Source organism: Manacus vitellinus, unplaced genomic scaffold (genome assembly GCF_001715985.3).
Source record: "Manacus vitellinus isolate BGI_N305 unplaced genomic scaffold, ASM171598v3 scaffold_30_pilon, whole genome shotgun sequence".
Taxonomy (NCBI): Eukaryota; Metazoa; Chordata; class Aves; order Passeriformes; family Pipridae; genus Manacus; species Manacus vitellinus.
The window spans coordinates 4,047,180-4,067,045 of record NW_021940291.1 but is presented as its reverse complement, the minus strand read 5'-3'; the positions used below and the strand labels follow the sequence as shown (position 1 = coordinate 4,067,045).

General features: G+C 37.3%; 1 protein-coding gene across 7 annotated transcripts in view; it reads right to left on the bottom strand.

The window, feature by feature from the left end:
- The window catches only part of SOX6 (SRY-box transcription factor 6), a 263,816-nt gene that overhangs the window by 94,970 nt on the left and 148,980 nt on the right, over positions 1 to 19,866 (bottom strand). For 5 of the 7 annotated variants that reach the window (XM_018076030.1, XM_018076033.1, XM_018076035.2 and 2 more), the window contains one exon: positions 4,005 to 4,128. In XM_018076030.1, the coding sequence (XP_017931519.1) occupies positions 4,005 to 4,128 (124 nt within the window). The remainder of the gene's footprint in view (positions 1 to 4,004; positions 4,129 to 19,866) is intronic. The other 2 variants (XM_018076032.2, XM_018076034.1) reach the window with 1 other exon arrangement.

The window sequence follows — 19,866 nt, the reverse complement described above, 5'->3', positions numbered from 1 at the left end:
CAAACCTTTTTAAATAGAGTTTTACTCTACTCAGTATCTCTATTTTCAAAAATCTTTTTCAGAGATATTTTCCAGATGTGGTAAAGAAATTATATAACACAAAATATTTGCAGAAGATTATCAAGCAAAAGTGATCACACATTTTCAAGTCATATGGACTGTCATTATGCAGACAGCATAGAGACCAGCCCTCCCACTCTCTGCTTTGAGCAAACCATAGTCTGTTTGAGCTCAGTTCAATGTACGGTCTGGCTCCTGCCCAGCATTGCTTCATATCTTTACTCCATCGTCATCCTACTTCCCTGTTCCCTCTCAGCCACAGAATTTGATGGAAGTAATACTTTAGTCACCTCAAGATGGAGGAGGAAACTGTCTTCCTCTTTATTCCACTCACTCTCTTCTCCTCTTGTTCCAGGGCACTAATGGGGACACGCTAATCAAAGATACTCCAGCCCACTAAGTTTTCCTGGATGCACGTGGTTGGTTAAATGAAGGGAAATTTGCACTGGGAGAGGAGGTATAATGGTACCCACGTTACCTACCAGTTCCAAGCAGTAAGTATAGTGGTCACAGTCAGAAAGCCAGTGCAGTTGCTTCGCTGTACTCAGAATGCAAAATAATTCTATTAACCGCGTAGCATCTCTGGGCAAGTATTAGCTTCCTAACAGCTGCCACTCTCAGCTTCCCACTGGAATAAGTGGCAACCCCCACAACCAGGTACTCTACGAGGCTCGTCAAATGCCTGCAGGTCAATAGTCACAACAGTCATTTGAGATGCACAGCGCCCTAAAGTTTTAATTAATCCGGTATACAGTATAAATACTGAAATATGTATAAAAAATTAATTAGGTGGTCTATGCAGCTCTGATTTCTCAATTAGTACTTACCATGCCGGAAAATTATATTACATGACTTTGAGATACATAAGGAAGCATGGGACTTTGGGGATTTTTTTTCTAATGTAATTATTACTTGTCATCAGCACTTGCTAACTTTGGCCTGTTTCACCTCCTAGAACTCCAAAACATGGTAGGGGGAGGGTTACAGCCATCTCAGTGTTATAGATTCTGCCAGGCAGTAGGAAACTCTCTCCTGGCTGGCTTTATCATAGCTGTATATCAGCAAGTCCTTAGGGTTTCTGTTCATAATGATCTTCTGAGCTCAGAAGTTCATGAGCACCCAAGCTATGTACTGGAAGGGTCTCAGTACCTAATAAATTCTCCTCTCTTCTACAGGACATTCAATTGAGGGAATGAACTAGTGTATTTTGCTAAATAATATCATTTTATTTTTTCTAGGCATAGAGTTTGCGTGCAGATTTGCAGCAGTACTTGGTAACTGCTATCTTGGCATTGAACTAAACAGCCATGAAATTGGTTCCCACTTAGCCCATGAAGACATTTCTGCATGGACATGTACATAATCATACATAATCATACCCCTGCTTGTACACCAAGGCAGGAGTCATCTGGGCTGTCCTGTCGCACTAACACTGATACGTCGCTTCCACTTCGGAGCTGGCTTATATCTAGCCCATTCTGCAGGCAAAGCAAAGTGACTGTGCACACAATATTTGACATTCCCTAAATGGCACAGTCAGTTTCAAAAGTACTTAGTTCCCACTGCTCCTATTACTGAAATGCCTCTCGCTGCATTTTCTGAATGTCAGGGAAAACTGGCAGGGTCAAAACTCAGTCTTGCCTACATCAAACTGCAGTAAAATGAAACAGAATCTAGACTGGCAAGCTAAAAGGAAATGGTGAGTGTCTGAGGGGTTAATCCATCTCCTATCTTCCCTCAGAGGTATGAATGAGTTTAAACTGACAGTTCTAGAGGTGAAAGTTTCATTTCTCGCAAAAGTAGGAGAGTACAGGTAGTAGCAGTCAAGTTCATAAATATTCCTCAGAAATGACTTTGAAGAACCCTCTCTATGAAAGAGTATAGCTTAATCTCCAGTTTCATTAATTCTTTAACTACTGTGCCGAGAGTGCCAAAAATAGGAATTAATCAATACCAAGTGTAGCTACAGCATTTTTTTAAATCACGATGTCTCTCTGACAGAAGCTACTGACCTGCCCAGCTACCTTTACCACATATGCTGTAGAATTTAATAAATATATTAAAGATATAAATATTCTCATTTCCTTAAAGCCACTGGGTATAATCAGATAATTGTAACTTCTGCTCTTTACTGGCATCATCTGCACATAAACCAATAACATACCAGCAAACAGCTTAGCTGTGTTCCAAGATATCTAGGCCTTGGTTTCTTCCTGCACTTTATTCTTCTAACATTTGTCATACATCTCTCTTTCTGCATCCTGACAAGTTAAAAAATGCCCTAAAGCCCTCCTATTAGAAGGTCAATAGGATCAAATTAGAACAGCTGAAGCCTGATAAAGTGTTAAGATAGGTACTATAAAGAACACTTTAGAATAAGTGCAGAAATTTGGTCATGTGCAGGAAAACTTGCTGGTACTCTTCTTCCTAAGTCATTATTTTACCAAGAAGCCTACAGAGGCAAAATTAACACAACATGATTTAACATAACACCTTTCAGGCAAAACCAACAGCTAAGTCATTAGCAGTCACTTTACAGAAAGCATCTCAGATTAAAACAGGAAAAGCAAGGAAAGCATGTGCTTTCTCTTGTGTGTGAGAAGAAAGATATTAGCCAGGGTGCTGTAGACAATTTTCACAACTGGCAACTCTTTGTCTTTGTAGACAAAATATTCTTCAGTTTGGTCCCCAGCTGCTGTGAATAGCCATCATCCTGTGCCATCTAGAGCTCTCTGCCTTTCAGAACTCTAGTAACTGCTTCCTGCATCCAGTGCACCAGTTTGTCAAATTGGAAAAGAATTTTGGGGGTTTTTATAAGTGAAAATAAGATAATATCTGGACAAAAATTCTAGTGTTTTTAAGAGGAATGTCTCCAGGCTAAAGAGACAGAAGGAAGTGGAACAAACCGAAATACTTGCTGAAATCCTGCTTGGCTTCACTTCATCTACTATTAAGTAAACTTGCTAGAAAGGATTTTAGGTTCAACCTGGCTTTTAATTAGCATGCTGTTTACATCATCTATTATGAGGCTTTACTTTGGATTTGACCCTGTTCCTCTTGCAGTCAACAGCAAAATCACCACTAACATCAGTGGGAACAGGATCAATGCTTTACTTTGTACATTTCATATTTAATGAATAAAAAGGAAACTGGTCTTTATGTTTCGTAGTTACTAGTTATCAGGTTAATATGCTAAAGGCAGCTTGACAGGGAATACTATTAATGAGCAAAATAAGGTTGCTGCTTCTGGACTGAGGTCACTTATAAAGAATGTACAAATGAAAATAAGGTTGACTTTTATTTACTTAACTATCTTCCTACATTGAATTCCTTTGGCAAAGTGTCTTTAAACATTTAAAGCCCTGTTTACAAGGAGGCTCTGAAAGTAGCTTCAAACCATTATATCCCTAATTGAATTCCCCAGGAGTCCTGTAAACTTGGAGGAAAAAAGAAAGAAATCATAACATTTGCTAAATCATCTCAAAATATATTTCACTGCAAGGTTATGTGACCTGTTATGAGTCTGAATAATGACTGGAATTGAGCTACTGAAACCTTTTATTAACCAGATTGAAATCAAACAAAAGAGTGAGAATTTTGGCACAAAAGACAAATATACTGAAGATAACAGGGTTAATTAAAGACGTGTAGCTTTTGTATAATAACACAGGGCAGACCAGATGCAAATTGCTAGCTAAGTGGGCCAATATATTTAAAGCAAATGATTTTGTAGGAAATAAAGGTAAGAAAATCATGATGTTCAATAACCAATAGTCCATCCACCTCCTTCAATCCAGAAGTTTTTTTCAAGTGGAATTGCAAAAGCTCCACATAATTTCCAACCAGCTATGCCTGCTGTGTATCATCTATAGGAGACAGATCACACAAGAAGATACAGTTAATGTCTTAAAATGTGCAACAGCTTCACATCCCTATCAGCTTACCTGGTTTGTAAGTTATTCCTGGGGGGAAGAGAAATCCCTGCTGGGCTGCAGCAGCCGCTGCCAGCGTCCGCTGGTCGTGTGGAAAAATTGGGATCATGAGCGGAGGCATGTGACCCTGAACCTGCTAAACAGAAGAGAGCCTCTGATCAGAAATAGCACAAATTTGTCTTGACAGGTATTTCTCCAGTACTGATAGTGTTCTTGTGTTCACACAGTCCCAAAGAACCTTCGCCTTAATGCAATCCCTGCCAACTTCACATTATCACATCAAAGCCCTCACTAACATTGTTTTCCCTCGGTGTCAAAGGTGTAACAGTCTCAGTGAACTGCACGTTTTCCTGCTTCTTTCTGGTTCTCTATTATTTTTTTTAAACTAAAATTCCCTGTCCTGGTACAAGGCAAAAAGGTACAAAACATACCATAGGTTTTCTTAAAAAGTAGAGTGGTTCATATACCTAGGAATTTTTCACAAGTTTTCTCATCTTTAGTCACAGACAGCAGAGTGACAAGCATTTAGGGTGACAACACTGCAGTATCTACTTCAACGATCAAATTTTAGTAACCCTAGGATAATTTTAATTCTGAGATCTTACAACATTGTATTGTTCACATATATACCAACAACTCAGGTATGTTATTTCCAAACCTCACCACACTACTAAATGGTTTTCTAGTCAACACCCCAACTCTTAAAGTTTAAGGCTCCAACATCTTTATTTGTCTCCCAAATAGACTAACATCCTCTGCCACACACACCTCACAATAACATATAAATTGCTTGTCTATCTGAGCAGTTTTATAGCTGTATGCACTATCATGTAGCTTGGTAATTATAGAGCTGTATTTAAAGACCATTTCAGAAAAAAACCCTACTATATCAAATTTAATTTGACCTTAATGAATGTATCAAAAACCACAAACAAGCCAGAGGAAATTCTTCACCTTATACCAGCTTTTGTATTCAACATATAGAAAATCAGAGATGTGATAGAATCATGTTTGTTAAATCTACATGTTCATTTCCTAGTTCCTTAATTTACACTACCTGTGTTTCAGAGACAGTGGATAAGATAGCAAAGAGTTTTTATCCATCATGTCTTAACCCCAGAAGTACCCAAGGGTTTGACTGCGATTTTTATGATTAGTTGTTAAGAAAATATATAACAGTTTATATATCAAAGCTAGTAAATGTAGGAAGAAATTTGGGGTTTGGGCAGAAAAGAAATTTTGCCCTCATCCTAACATAAATCGGTGGCATTAAATACTATTAAAAAGTTAAAGTACACTTCAAGCAATTTTTTTTCATTTAATTCCTAAAAAACTTTTTTGGTCAAATCCCATATGTTGACCTATGACATTGTTTAAATAGTGCCAAATTTTCTTGTCATATCCCCATTACTTTCACAACCATTGATGCAGTGCAGAAATGCTACTGTGTGTGTCTGTGAGGGTTAATTTACCAACAACTCTTCTCTTGGGAAAGCCCTAAGATGTAGGTTAATAAAGGTCAAGCAAAAAATAAACACTTTACAGTATTTTTTGAATCCATTCCTCAGGAAAATCAACTTATAATAAAAAGGTCTTTGTGCAATTACTGCTATGGCACTGGGCCGTGAAAGAAACTAGCTTTGCGCAGCTATTTCTCTCATTTTAGCTGAGGTAAGCCTGGCTGTGTGTTTTAGGTTATGAACTAAACTTGGTCAGATTGGAGTTGATCCCCATGTGCCCACAACAGGCATTTACCTCTGATAAAATGGTGCTGGTTTTGCTGTGTGGTGTTCGTACACACTGGCTCTACAGGAGCACACCAAAAGAAAACCACAGGCTTTGTCTGACAGAAGAAATTCTACTGGAAGAAAGTCAGTACAGTACAACTTACAATCATTTTCAGTAGTTCCTAACTAATGGTGCTAAAATCTTAAGGAATATCCCACACACACATGTGGGGATTTCCATGGGGTTGCAAAGGTACAAGACACCAACACAATCTCACAAGACACAGGAGAGATCAGAGTGAGTGCTATGGTTCAAGTCACGGTGCATACATACCTATAGTAATACTTCACTCCATTCTGCCTTAAAAATAATTCAAAACATATAATAATCAAATCCTACAGTTGTTACTCCCCAATGTAATCCTGTAGATTTGGATCCCCTTGGCTGTTTGCAAACAGATTCTGTTTAAATTCTCAAATAAAAGCAATCTTTTAAGTGGGGAGAATCACTATTTCATATTCTGCCTATCTGCTGTTCTTCCTACTCTGAATCCAGGACCAGGTCTTTAGTCTATATAAATCAATGTAATTTTGATTAAAGGTTGCATTTAGGCTGTAAGTTTGAGTTTACATTTAAGAGAGTTATAGAGCCAGAAAAAGCCTATACTGAATAGTAACCATTCCCTCCCATGGGTCTTCCCTCTGTCACATATTAAACACTATTCTTACATAAATATTTGTTTCACTCAGAATTATTATATTCACAGGTGTCCATTTTCAGAATAGGTCAACTGAAAAGCATAAATAAGCATTAAAAATTAAGAGAATGTAAAAGTGTCACCAATCATAGAATTATTAAATATATAAAATGAATGCAAAAAAATCCAATAAAATCTTTAAATTTTGGTAATTTCTTTTCATGAGAGTTTTATTATGATGATGATGATGATGGTTTTGATTTTACTGAGGGGAGGGAAAAATTGGGAGGAGGCATTGATTGATGTACTTCATAAAATCGGCTACATGCCCAGAAATTTTAATTGCTGAGATGTTCCTCAGGTCTTTCTGAAAACCAAGACGGTAGCAGATGCCTAAGAAACACTGACTCTGTCTCTTCCCATTCGTAAAAATAACGTATTGTTGGATCGGCACTTTCCCCTTTTGTCTCCTCTGTGCTGTCGTTGATGATGCCATTTCTTGCCATCTGCCCCAGAGCTTCATTAAAGATACATGAATGGACTAACTGGGCTGCTATCTTGTGAGGAACAGGTGCTATTGTTTGTCCCCAAAGACTTGCACTAAAGATCTCACTCAGAATACTTGAGAAAGAGCATCTGCAGCAGTCAGTCAGAGAGTAACTTGGCAGAGCCCATACTATGGGCTAATATGCAAACAGAGGCACTCAGGGGGACTCATTTTCTCTTTCATGAAGTTGGGGGTTGTGATGTGTGGTAAATGTTTGGTTTTGAACAATTCTGCCAGTCTATATTTATAAATAAGCTATACAACCTCTGGATGAAACCTGAATATATTCTTTCCAAAATTCGGTTCTGCTACCTTGAGTAAATTCATCTCTTATATAAAGCTACCTCATAAAATTAATCTTTGTTTCTATACAACAAGCTCAGGTTTAACTGAGTTAAACAAAAAAATCTGCCAAGATTAGGGAACTCTTAAAAGATGGTGTACCATTCCTTTAATATCCCATCACAACTCTGATGGCCCTTGGGAACTGATTACAGCATTTCCTTGCCTGAGATCTAAGTCAGGAAGCAACTTTAGAGCAAATCAGCCCTGATTAGTTCAAGAAGCAACTTCCAATTTGATTCTCCCTGAAATAATAAAAGCTGGTGGCCTGTTTGATAAGCTGGGCAAATCTGCAGTGCTTTGTCCCACAGTTTTGTGAATGCTAATCTCAGAAGTTGGCTGAACAATCCTCCTTGTTAAAATGTCATTGATGGTTAGTGTTGTGCATGGAAAATATAAGCCAAAGTGATATGTTATACAAAAATAATGCTTTGAAATAAAATGTTCTGCCTCTTTTGGATAAGGAGCACAGCACATTTAGTGAGACCGAGGAAGAGTTCTGTCTTTAAAAACCAAAGCTGCCTCTACAATAACGTAACATTGCAACCAGAGAAGTAAAGGCATTCGGAGAAAAGGGTGGCAGCACTGCAAACAAAAGCACAACTCATACATTTTTGCTTAGCTGCGAGGATCACAGGTTTTGAGAGCAGTAATCCCACCCCATAATGGCAGATGAATTTCTCTTCCTTTAGAAGATCAAACTCTGAAAGTTGCCTCCCTCTGCACAGTTTACTTCAGTAAAGGGCAGAATTAAGTGCCATATTTTTTCAGAGATAATAAGCACAATCTTTATATTTCATCCCTTCTTTAAAGTTTTTTTTTTATTACATCCAGAGTTAGTCTAAAATAGTGTGACAAGCTAAATATGATCTAATGCCCTAGAATAATCCAACATTGCTATGTGAAACCATTGCCCCCACCTTCTTCCACTGATAAAATCTCTGGACCCTGTTCCCAACTTGCAGAAATAATGAGATTTGTTTTGAATCTAAAAGACTACTCCAATATAAGCTAGTTGAGAAACCAATCTTTGAATTTACTGAATTGAGGGCTTTTTTCTTTAGTATAGGATGAACAGAACCTTTTGTCATTGTGATGTTGCAGTCTCTATAAGAACCTAAAGAACCTAAGTCATTCACAGGGAGATTTAAACTTTTTATAGTTTAAATTTCAGTTTCTACCTAAGACTTTTTAACTTCTTGAGTATTTGGTACACCCAGACTACAACTTTAACCTAAGCCATCACTGAGCTTAGAATTTCCATAGCAAAATGTGCCTGAAATTTTCTGATCTCTTATTTAGAAACTATAAAGTAATAGACAAGATTCCTAGGTAATGGCTGTAAATTAAGTAAAATGTTCATTTTCAGAGTGCTCAAAATATGTCTTTATATGACAGATAATAGTAGCTATAACTGGTAGTTGAACAGGTGATATTTTAAGTTGATTTATTTTAGAAATCTTAACGGCACTGAAAGCAGTGTTTGTCATCCCAGAATTAGTAGTGCAAGCTTTTAAATATCCTGTATATTATATGTATTTACCTCATCTGCATTTTAAATAGTCTTTATACAATACATGTCACTATTACTTTTACATCATCCTTATATCATTAGATTTTTATTTGTTTCAATAACTAGTGCTGGGCTGTTCCTTGTTCCTTTTTAGAGGAGAATTATAAGAAGTTTTGTATGTTGAATTTTATTTTGATTAAGACATTTTTGGTGAAACTGCAAGAATCCAAACACCATGTTGCATAAAGGAGTAGGGACTTCTTTTACGAAAACTTATTTATGTGAAAGTCAGTGGGACCTTGTAAATGTTAAAAAGCAGCTACATGCTAAGATATCTGCAAGTCTGAGTCTAAATCTCCTCCCCAACTGTGCCAACGTTGTAATGAATTCATGCCATTGCTGAGCCCTTTTATGGTCCCAAAAATGATCTATTTAGAAAAACTGCAGAAGAATTGTACTGAAAAAAAAAATTAAAAAGTATCTTTGGTTACAGTTGAACATGTGGATGTTTTATTTGTGCTGTTCTGATGAAGCAAAATGACTGTAAGGGTATGTTAACTGGCCGGTTTGGCTATAAAGGATCTGGCTACTTTGTCTGCAAGTGTGGCTGGGCCTTTTGTTCTGGGCTCAGAAATGTAATTCATAAGCTCCCCAGGCTTTGAATTCATGGCCATCAATGCAAAACATTCTCTAATGTAAAGATAATATGTGAGAGTGGACCCAAACACTTAAGTGAGAAATCCCCTCTAGCAAATAATCCCAGGGAAGCACCTGTGACTCTGTGTGAGGAGGAATGGCAGTTGGAGAAAGACTGGGGCTCCAGCAGACCCAAAGTCATCCCTCAGTCACAGTGTCATAGCTAAGACACTGAAAATCATTTCAATATAGTTCCCACACTGAAAATTATTCAGGGACTACTTTCTGCTCCTGTTACCAATATAGAATCACTGGAGATCTATCTATATAGGGAGGTATATTATGTTCTAATTTATCTGCCATCTAATTATCTACAGTCTAATTGAAAAATATTTCCTCTCAGTGAAAGTACATGAGCCACAAAGAAAATGTCTGCCAATGAGATCCCAGGGGAAGTGTTGGCAAATAAACTGTAAAAAAGATAACATAGACTTGCAAAGTGAGAACATTTCATACTGGAAATACTACAGGAAAAATATGTAGCCCACTATTGAATTTGTAAAGGAATTGTAACTGCTATTTTCTTTTTTTCCCCTATCATTTTTTTCCATTTGTCCAATGCATCACCATGATTTAGAGATTTAAGTCTACTGCAGTGGCCACAACATTAATGTGAAAATTGCAACCATGATCATGGAGCGAAATAGAGCATCCTTATTTTTTTTTTTTTCCTCACCACTTTGAAACTTTAAATGAAATAAATTCCATCTACTTGGAAAATAAATAAGGGGACAACAGAAAAATACTGCCAGGAACACTGAAAACAGAATAGTTTTAAACACTAGGTCTCATTTCATTTCTATTAGCTTCTCATTATGTTGCCCTGTTTTTATCTAGCTCCTTAACTATCTGGAAATACAGAATTCAACTAAAGATGATCTCATGAAGTTAGGAGTATGATAAATGGTAATTAAATCTATTTAAATTGTCTGTATTTTAAGAAACTCTCACTAGGAGGGATGGAGAACATCTCTGCTACAGAGAAATAAATAAAACATGTTATGCAAAAGTGAATTCATAGTTCATTTGGAATTAGAGATCTACCACCTTTTCAATCCATACAAATGCATAATCTTGTCAATTAAATATTATTGTTAAGGTCTAGTAGTATGTTAAAATCACTTTAAAGTGCAACTAAGGAAAATTCATGTGTGTTTATTACTCCTTAAGGGTCTATTAGTGGGTATTTTATTCAGATTTGTGTTGTAAAATCTGCATAAACTCAGCATATTGTTATCCCCATGTGTGCATTTGTTTGGTTAAAGCATAACAGCAAATCTCTATTACTGCAACTTCTGGAAAAGTCAAGAGAACTAAAACAGTCCTAATTTTAATCAGATACAAACAGTTATCTCTACAGAAGTGAAGAGTTGACTATTATGCAAATTGTCACAGTTAGTGGTCACCAAGCCATCACAGAAGACTGAGCAAGTCAATTATTTCAGATATTTCCAAAGACTAGTGAAGATGTATGTTTCTCATTTGCACCTTGTCTTATTCATGCCAAAATAAGAAAAATATTGCAGCCTAATGATACTTGTTGATATTTTATACATGGAAGCTCCATTACTTCAGCTCAAATCTAAATATAAATTATGTTAGAAATTCCTCATTAGCTTAAGTTTTTTTATGGTGATATCAAAATGTGCAAGATTTTTGGAGTACACTGAAATTTCCCGTTGATGGAAAAATTCAGAGCAAGAGATGCTTTAAAATTTGCACTCGGTACTGGTGCTTTCAAGCAGTTTTTCCCCCATATCCATTCAAGACAGAGTTCTTTTTTCTGAATATTGGCCATCACTAGTTATTAACATGAAACTAATTCCCTGAATAGAAGGACTTGCAGTGTATAGCATAAAAAAAGTCATCGCAGACCACAACACTGATGGTTACTAAAGGGAGGATTGTCTCTCACTTTAAAGAGTACCTCCAGCAGAAGTGGGAATGAAAATAGGAACACGTTTCAATGTCTCTGATCAAAAATCCCTCTGCTCTACAGAGGTAAAAAGGGTGCAACAAAAGAACAGAACATATTTAAACAAATACATAATACATCTGAAATGCAAGAGGGTACCAATGAAAACAGGAGTTCTGTCGTTTTCTTCACTATGGGAAGAATTTTGTCCTGAGTAGCATTTTGTTTTTATAGCTTCCCGTATTTTCACTGATATTCCAAGATTTTTAACTATAACATAACTACATAAGCACTTACAACTTTTACATACTTTGCAATTATTAATTAATTCAAGCTCAAAGACCCATTCAGAGGACAGTATTACATCTACAGTTTACACTGGAGGACTCTCAAAGAGGCCTGGATTTCTTTCTCAGTCACAGGAGTGACAACACATGGTGGACAGAAACCAATTCCATTGTACTCTGCTGCTTGCAACCTTTATGCCTCACTGCATGATTGTATCAAAAGCTACCCAAGGTGCAGAGCTATGGCTAATGAGGGACATGCTCTTGTAAAACTTGGTAAAACTTCAGAAGGAGGCAGATTTTGAGCAGGTACATGCCACCACTACACAGTTTAGCCCTCCAACACTTGTATAATGGCAGGATACAAGGGTGAAGATGAGGCACAGGTGTGAAAAAGAAACACCTTTCACATCACACTCACTGCTATGGCTGATTTCTTCTCATATTTATAATAAAGAAGTATAAATTCACAGAGAAGTAGAGACACGTGTTGCTATTTTTCCTCAAGCATAAATGCATAATATTCAAGAGACTAGGTCAAAGGAGGTATTCACATCCAGTGAGAATATTCTTGCTCCTGTATATTTTTGAAAGATATTTAATGCAGAATAGTAACCTAGATAACTTCCAGAAATCACACGGTGTTTATGGAGTGTCTAGATTGAAATACAAAGGGTTATCAAAGGCAATTATGTGGAGAACTAGTTTAATGCAGAAAACTCCAGTGTCTAGAGATCAAAGTCAAATCAGAATACTGATTGCATGCAAAAATTAATTTGTTCCATCTCTTCCTAGGGTTCCTCGGATTTTGACATCATCTGACCATCTTTACTCAGAAAAGGATCCAAAAAACTGATGTGTTCGCACAGTATGACTGAGGTGATTGCCACCACTGTATATGGTAATTATTGTAAATTTGGGAGTAAGTAACAGAGAGTTTCTAAACTTCCAGTGACATACACGCAGCCTGTGTGCTTCCAACACCAAGTGGCTCTGCCTCCAATCAATTTTATTGGCTTCTCAACTTTCTACGGCATTTCTGATTAATCTACAAAAACATTTTGAGAAAAAACAAAATCATTAAACAGGTAAAATAAGTCCAAAAATCGGGAAACTTATATTTAAAATGAACATTGGGTATTTCTCATCCAACTTTAGGTGTTAAAATTCCAGCAAGAGCTATACTTCAGATACAAAACCGCACTGCTGTGCTGCCTTTTCTGTAGTGGATCCTGATACTCGAATGTCAGTCTTTCCATTTTCTGGCTTTCCCCGATTTGTCAGAACTCCACTGTCACTCAGGGCGCGTTTTCGGCTTGCGAATAGATCCTTGCCGTGAATCCTATGACCACACTCGGTTTAGAGTGAGTTCCAAGCCGGGGGCATTTCCTTCGGCTGCTCGTGGCAGCCTGCGGGAGTCCACGGCACAAAAGCTGTGCCGCAATTCCCGTTCCCCCCGAGCCTCCCGAAGCCGCCGCGAAGGGCTGGCTCCTCTGCAAGCCCAGCACGCTGGATGGAGCTGGTGCGATCAAATGCAGGCTCAGAACCACGCAGCGCTACGGGGCAATAACAATGGCCCTTTGTCCAGCTGTGGCCGCTTCCCCCTCTGCAGCCAGGCCTTATCTGCTCAGGAAATGCCTGCTTTAACTGACAGGTAGGAGATTAAATCTACAGCTGCCGAAACACAATCTCCGCTCTGTTAGATAGGCTTTCATTGAAAAGCACTACAAACACATAATTTGTTTATGTTGTACCAGCAATCTTTGACAAAGCAGACTGTCTAGCTGAGACAAATGTGGTTAAACCCATTTATTGTATTATTTCTGCTACACAGAACAAGCTCTTAAAAACGTAGAAACTACACAAGGCACAAAGCTCTAGCTGTCTCAAGAAATCAAGAATAGATGACTTCTTGTTACTCTAGCCCCCTTTACACAGCATAGCATGTTCCCTCCTGGAAAACATCCACTGTGATTTCTTTCTTTTCTTTTTCACTCTCCCCCACCACTCTCCCCCTTTTTTTTAAAAAGGGGCTAGTTCAATGATGTTTATGTTTCCACGTTTTAAAGTTTCTTTTGTTTTCTCTAGCATCAATAGCTATAAAATAACTAAGTCGGTCAAAGGATGCCTTTAGATTTAAGAAACAAGGGGATATTTTTGAGAGTCTACTTCTCAAAGAAAGAATCATTTTCCAGACACACTGTCTGGTCTTCCTGACTTAATGCACGCTCAAACCGAAGTTTTGCCTGACTAATGAATGCTGGACTGACACCCCCCCACCCCTTCTCTCTCTGTTTTTTAATCATCAATCACCTATTTCTCAAAACATTACTTCATTTTTGTTACACCTTCTGCCTTATTTTAAAATAATATTGCCGGCTGTTTATTTCAAATGAAAGGCATGGGGAACTGATGAATTAAGTGTTTATAAATCTGAGTTTTCAGATTGAAAACAACCTTTTCCATAGTGCAAAGGCTTTATAAGTAAAGCCTGTCCTTTAGCCCTAGTTTCTTCTGGCCATACATTACTCCTAGTAAACTCTCCTACAAGAACTAAATGAGTACTATATACTGAAGATGAGAAGGGTAATATTTGTCTCTCAGGAGGAGAGGCTCAGAAACTCTTACTCCAGTGGAGTAGGACAGCCTCCTGGGAACAAAGTGTGGCCCATACCATTCTCTTCTTTCGATATTTCAGACTCCATTCTCTGTCAATTTGCATATGTGACTCCAATTAATGTTACTGGGAGTTGTGTGCACACAGATGTGCTCAGCGACTGGCATATTAAAACATCCCTTCACTATAGTGAAATTTAATATATGAGCTTTCCCAGGGTTATTTCTATAGATCCTCAATAAGGAAGATCTTGTAAACCCTAGAATTGTTGCTCTAATGGTTAATCATAATTAAAAGGAAAAGAAATAGGAAGAGCAGTCAACATCTTAACGTTTTGTCATTCATATTACTTCTAGAACCCTCCTGCCTCTCCTGGGGCATTCTCTTCCATACCCTTTTGCAGCATGTTAGTTTCCATATTATTTTATTTAACCTTAATCACAGCATTCATCTCTGAATTTGAGAGGAAGCTGTAACGGAGCTACCATACGAGCTGCCACTCAGAACATTCAGCTTGGCATAAAATTAAAAAAGTATGCAATAAACTGGCTGAATCCATAGGGAATCCCTCAAACAGCATGGATAATGAGGGGAATCCATAACAGACATAAACAAACCCAGAAAGATGTCTGGGGCCAACATCATTATGTAAGATATATGCCCAAGATGTATGGGCATACGTTTGAATGTTCAAACTCAGCCTGTATTAGATTGATTGAATCTCAGCATGGGGTTCAGTTAATAAACAAACCTTGCCTTCGGAAAATATTTGGAGCTGAAATCATGTATTATAGCCAGGCACCTACTACATGTGGCACTAAGATGCCCTTCTACCTTAAAGCTTTGTTAAAACAGGGTGGTAAAGGAAATTAGAAATCCATACTATCATAGGAACAGACACAATTTTCAGGTTAAGTGGCACCACTCTAAAGACGGTTGTTTCCCACAGACTGTATTTCAGTCTATGCACCAGGGGCATATGAATAGAATTCACATTAAAAATTAGAGACCGGTTTGAGTCTTTGGGCTTTGATTCACACTTCCCATGTTTTTTAAACACGTTACTCATATTCTCATAAAGGATACAACAATAATGCTAGCAAATCTTTTTGGTAATTATTAATTTCACTGTAGAATAGCTTTTTTGCTATGCTTGGCTTGTTAAAAAAATGCATTTTGCTCACCTCAGGGTACACCATTAGCTTGCATATTTGCTCTTTTCCTTTTTTTCCAGGTTTTGTTTAAAAATTCTTCTTAAACCTGTATATTAATCACTGCTCAGAGGGTGAAAGAATTTGCAGGAGCAGCTGAAGTGCTACTATTTTTCCAAAGTAGGAACGAGTTAGCACTGACACTTTTTACTCATTGGAATATGAATAAAAGAGAGACAGAAACAGGGGAAAAAAACATTAAGAGTAAGGATGAGGGCTGACTTGGTGGTACAGAGTCCAACATATCAGTCAAACATAATAACATCTTTCAAAACTGTGAACTGCAATGGCATGTCCTAGTGACAGTCAGACCCAGAAAGTGAGTTACCCTTGTCATAATTTTGGTCATTGGGTCAGATAATTAGAAAATAAGAGAAAGAACTCTACAAAAGTGCCCATCCAAATAGAATTCTAAAATCAGAGAAGACAAAAAATTTCTTTCAAAAAATCTGTTCAAATTCTTAAGTAGACTGAAGATGGTTTTGTGGAAATTTATTTACTCACTAGAAGGAGATTACTCTTAAAAAGAATGCATTGTAGAAGTTCATGTGTAGTACATGCCATGACAAAGTCACACATCTTAACAAGCAAAAACTTTCCTATTAAACATTTTCTTAAAATGAAAGTGAATGCCTTTTTCTCTCTGTACATAAAAACATGTTTACATTTATAGATTTTATATTATAAAGATAAAAGCATATTCTACTTATATACATGTACATATAGAATATACAGATATGTATATATATGTATCATACCTATTTGTATACATATATTTTTTACAAATAATCTTAAATATAAATATATATACACACATAGGTGTGTTTATACATATATATATATATATGTAGAACATGCTTTATTCTTATTTTCCAAATCCATCCTTGGGATTTCTGTGTCCTTAGACCCATCTGGCTACAACTTGCTTGTTGCCCTTCTGGATAGTCACCATTTGAATGGCTTCCTTAGACACACAAAACCTGTGTTTCTGTAATGCTCACTCTGGGAGGACCACCTCTGTCTGAAGATGTACTCTGAGCAGTACACATTTAACAGGTTCACTGCTAAGTGAAGAAGTCAGCAAGACAGCTGGGCTAATCATAGTGTTAGACAACTCAAGTAATAAAAAGAAGGTCTTTTTGAAATTACTCTATCACTCACATCCAGTACTGCTGGATTTCTTTCTGTTTCTTCTATTTATCAAACAATCTTTTTTCTCCTTCACTTAATCTTTTTGCTCCTCACCCTCCTCAGTCTCCTTGCAAAACTCCTAGCATTCATTCTCATTTGTCTCTTTTGGGGGTTATTTATTGTGTATGCAAGGTAGCTATCCAGCAGTAAATTCTCCTTTTTATGTCGTTCATACCAAGAAAGTAATGCCCAAAACTTGCCAATAAACTTTCATCATAAGGAAAGATACCATAGTAAGGTATATTTGGCTTTCTTGTCTCTAGGAAGGCCAGTGTCACAAATACAGGAAAAGCTTAGACATAAAAGTAGCACCGCATCAAGGAAATGAGGACACCTACAAACATCTGGTTTTTAAGGTAGAAACATGCAGCTAAAACAAATTAAAATTGTGATTTTCTAAAACCCTCCTAGTGCACTCGAGGGTCTTTAGAGTAAACAATGCTTCTCCCCAAACTCTCTGTTTTGTGAGCATGCACTTTTCTCCACTGTCTTTTCAGGTAAATAAGACTTTTCAGGATGTAATTTTCTATTTCAGTTTAGGTACCCTTTTCAAAATATTTTTTAGGTTGTTGGGGTTTGTTTTTTTTGGTTTTGTTCTTTTTTTCTGCTGCTTTGCTCTTTGTGAAATCAGTCTAAATCCAAAATTACAGCAAAAGAAAATACAAGAAAATAAGATACCAATATAGGATTTCCGAGACGTGAGGGCAAACGGACTGAATAGGATTAATGTGAAATGCACAGACCAATTAATCTCCATGTTGATTTTTGAACACACTGGTACTGTATTTTTAAGGGATATGGAGGGGAGAGATGTGGTAATGTATTTTAAGGAAAACAGAGGAAAATATTTTGCTTACTGTTGGTCAGTAATGTCTTGAAATTATTTAATGCTTAGGCCCCCAAATGTCCATCCATGCTTTTTAAAACAGATCAGATGTCTCTGTGATATTGTTACTGTCTATCTGCCTTATCTTGTGGCTGAATAGTGTAATACCCACTGCATTTTCAACAGGACGTGCATCCCTGATATCACCGCCCCACAGTTGGCTGGTGCATGTGGTACTACAATATTTTCAGCTCTGTTACAAACAGCAGTGCACACCCAAGTCATCTCAGCATTCATATTGTACTTTTTCAGTATAAATCTCTATTCTCACTCCTGGAAGTCTGGCCCATGTTCAAATCACTCATTCGTTTTCCATACTCAGTGTCTGACTGGCTTTTGCTGTTACCAGTCTCTGCTATAACCTCTGTGCTATGCATAGTAAAAATCTTTCCCATCTGAGTTGTCTGCCATGGTTACTGGAAGTCTGCTGTATGTAGCATTCCCAAGAGCAGGAAAGGAAGGTACCTTTACTGCAATTGGATAAATATCACCTTTTCTTTAAAAGGAATGTTTACCCTCACTGAAACCACATATAATGGTGACTGCTAAGCTACTCCCACCTCTGCAATAGAATTCATGTTAATTTGCATTTTACTCTTTCTTCTGTTGACATAATAACTAAAGTATATGCTCCTCTTTACTTTTCATCATCTGCATTAAGAAAAAAAAGACAAGTTCCCTAATATTTCACAAAACTTCACCAGAAAATATAGCTAGGGTAAAAACTATCTGATCACTGCCTACTTATGATGCTTTTTAACTAAGTTTGCATGTTAATTTATTGCATGCTTTGTTTGTAAATGTGCTTCTGAAATAAATGAAGCATTTACAAATATGATTAATCTACAGATTCAGAAGCACGCAATAAAGAAACAAATTACTGAGTGCACTTGTCCTTCTACACAGAAGCTAAAATACAACTTTCAAACATCTAAGACTGCCTAGCTTTATATTTTCTTTCAATAATGGTGTCTCAAATGGAAGTTTTCAGCAATCAATTTTTTTCTGAGTTCCTGGTTCCAGTTTCATTTATACTAGTGTAACTCAGAAGCAACTGCAACATATGTTGTAAACCAACACCAGTGTAAACATTGTGTAGATGAGGTCAAAATAAGGCTGTTATTGTATGACTTTTAAAGTGTTCATGTAGATTAATATTCTCACCCTTTAACAGATTTAGATACATTAGCATGAACATAGAAATGCAACAAGTTGAAAATTCAACGTACATTTACTAGTGTATTTTATGCCACTCACATTTTCAGTCAGACCACCCAGAGCAAAGAAAAGAAAAAGCCACAACAAAAAAAGCCCTCTGCATTGTTTGCAATAATATGGAAGGAAATTGAGTGTATATTCTCTTCTTCCTGTATTTTCCAGCTAGATTAAGCTGTTGTCTTCACAATTGCCTCCCAGCTGCTGTGACTTGTGAAAACAACAGACCCTGCTCTGTTGTCTGCAGAAAGCCTGGATTGTTATGAGTAACTTTATTGCAGGCACATGAGTGTGTTAAGACTTTAAAACACGCTCAAATGTCATGTGCACACCCAGTGACGGGCAAGAATAATTATGAAAAAACAAGAATTCTATGTCTACGAAACAGTGTCAGACAAAATGGGCCATTCATTGTGTTCCTTTGGGAATGCTTGCACTCTCCAGCCAGAAAACAAAAAAGGCACTTTTTTCCTGCCGTAGGCTGAATACTTAGCTTTGCCATCTGAGCCCTAAGAAAACATGGGCCCCCTCTCTAACTACTGGCTGGCCCGCACACAGTAAAAAGTATTAATGTCCCCCTTTTTTCCAGCAGTTCCCTCTGTGTAGGCTGCGGCCAATGTAAAGTCAATGCAAAGACAAAACAGTTTGCCTAACATTAGTAAAAAAAACATAACTCTTGTGCAGTCTGAAAATCCCTCTGACACACAGAGGTTTTATTCTAAGGCATATCCCCCTCTATCCTTCGTCAAGTTACCGTAGCTACCGTTAATGCTTTTAGCAGGTAATAACCGCTGCCTGCTGCTTCGCTTCAAGATTTCTGGAAGTCTATAGATGAATCAGGTTGTGTACAATTGTTAAAAATTATTATATAATTGCCAAATTTACTACTGTCCACTTTCACAGTTGATCCTCCTAATCAGAATCTGCCTGCCCCCAAAAGGATGAATAGAAATAGAAACATAACACGGCTTAGTCAACATCAGGTCATTTTGATATGAGGTTTTTTCCTCACAGGTGGACTAACTCCAG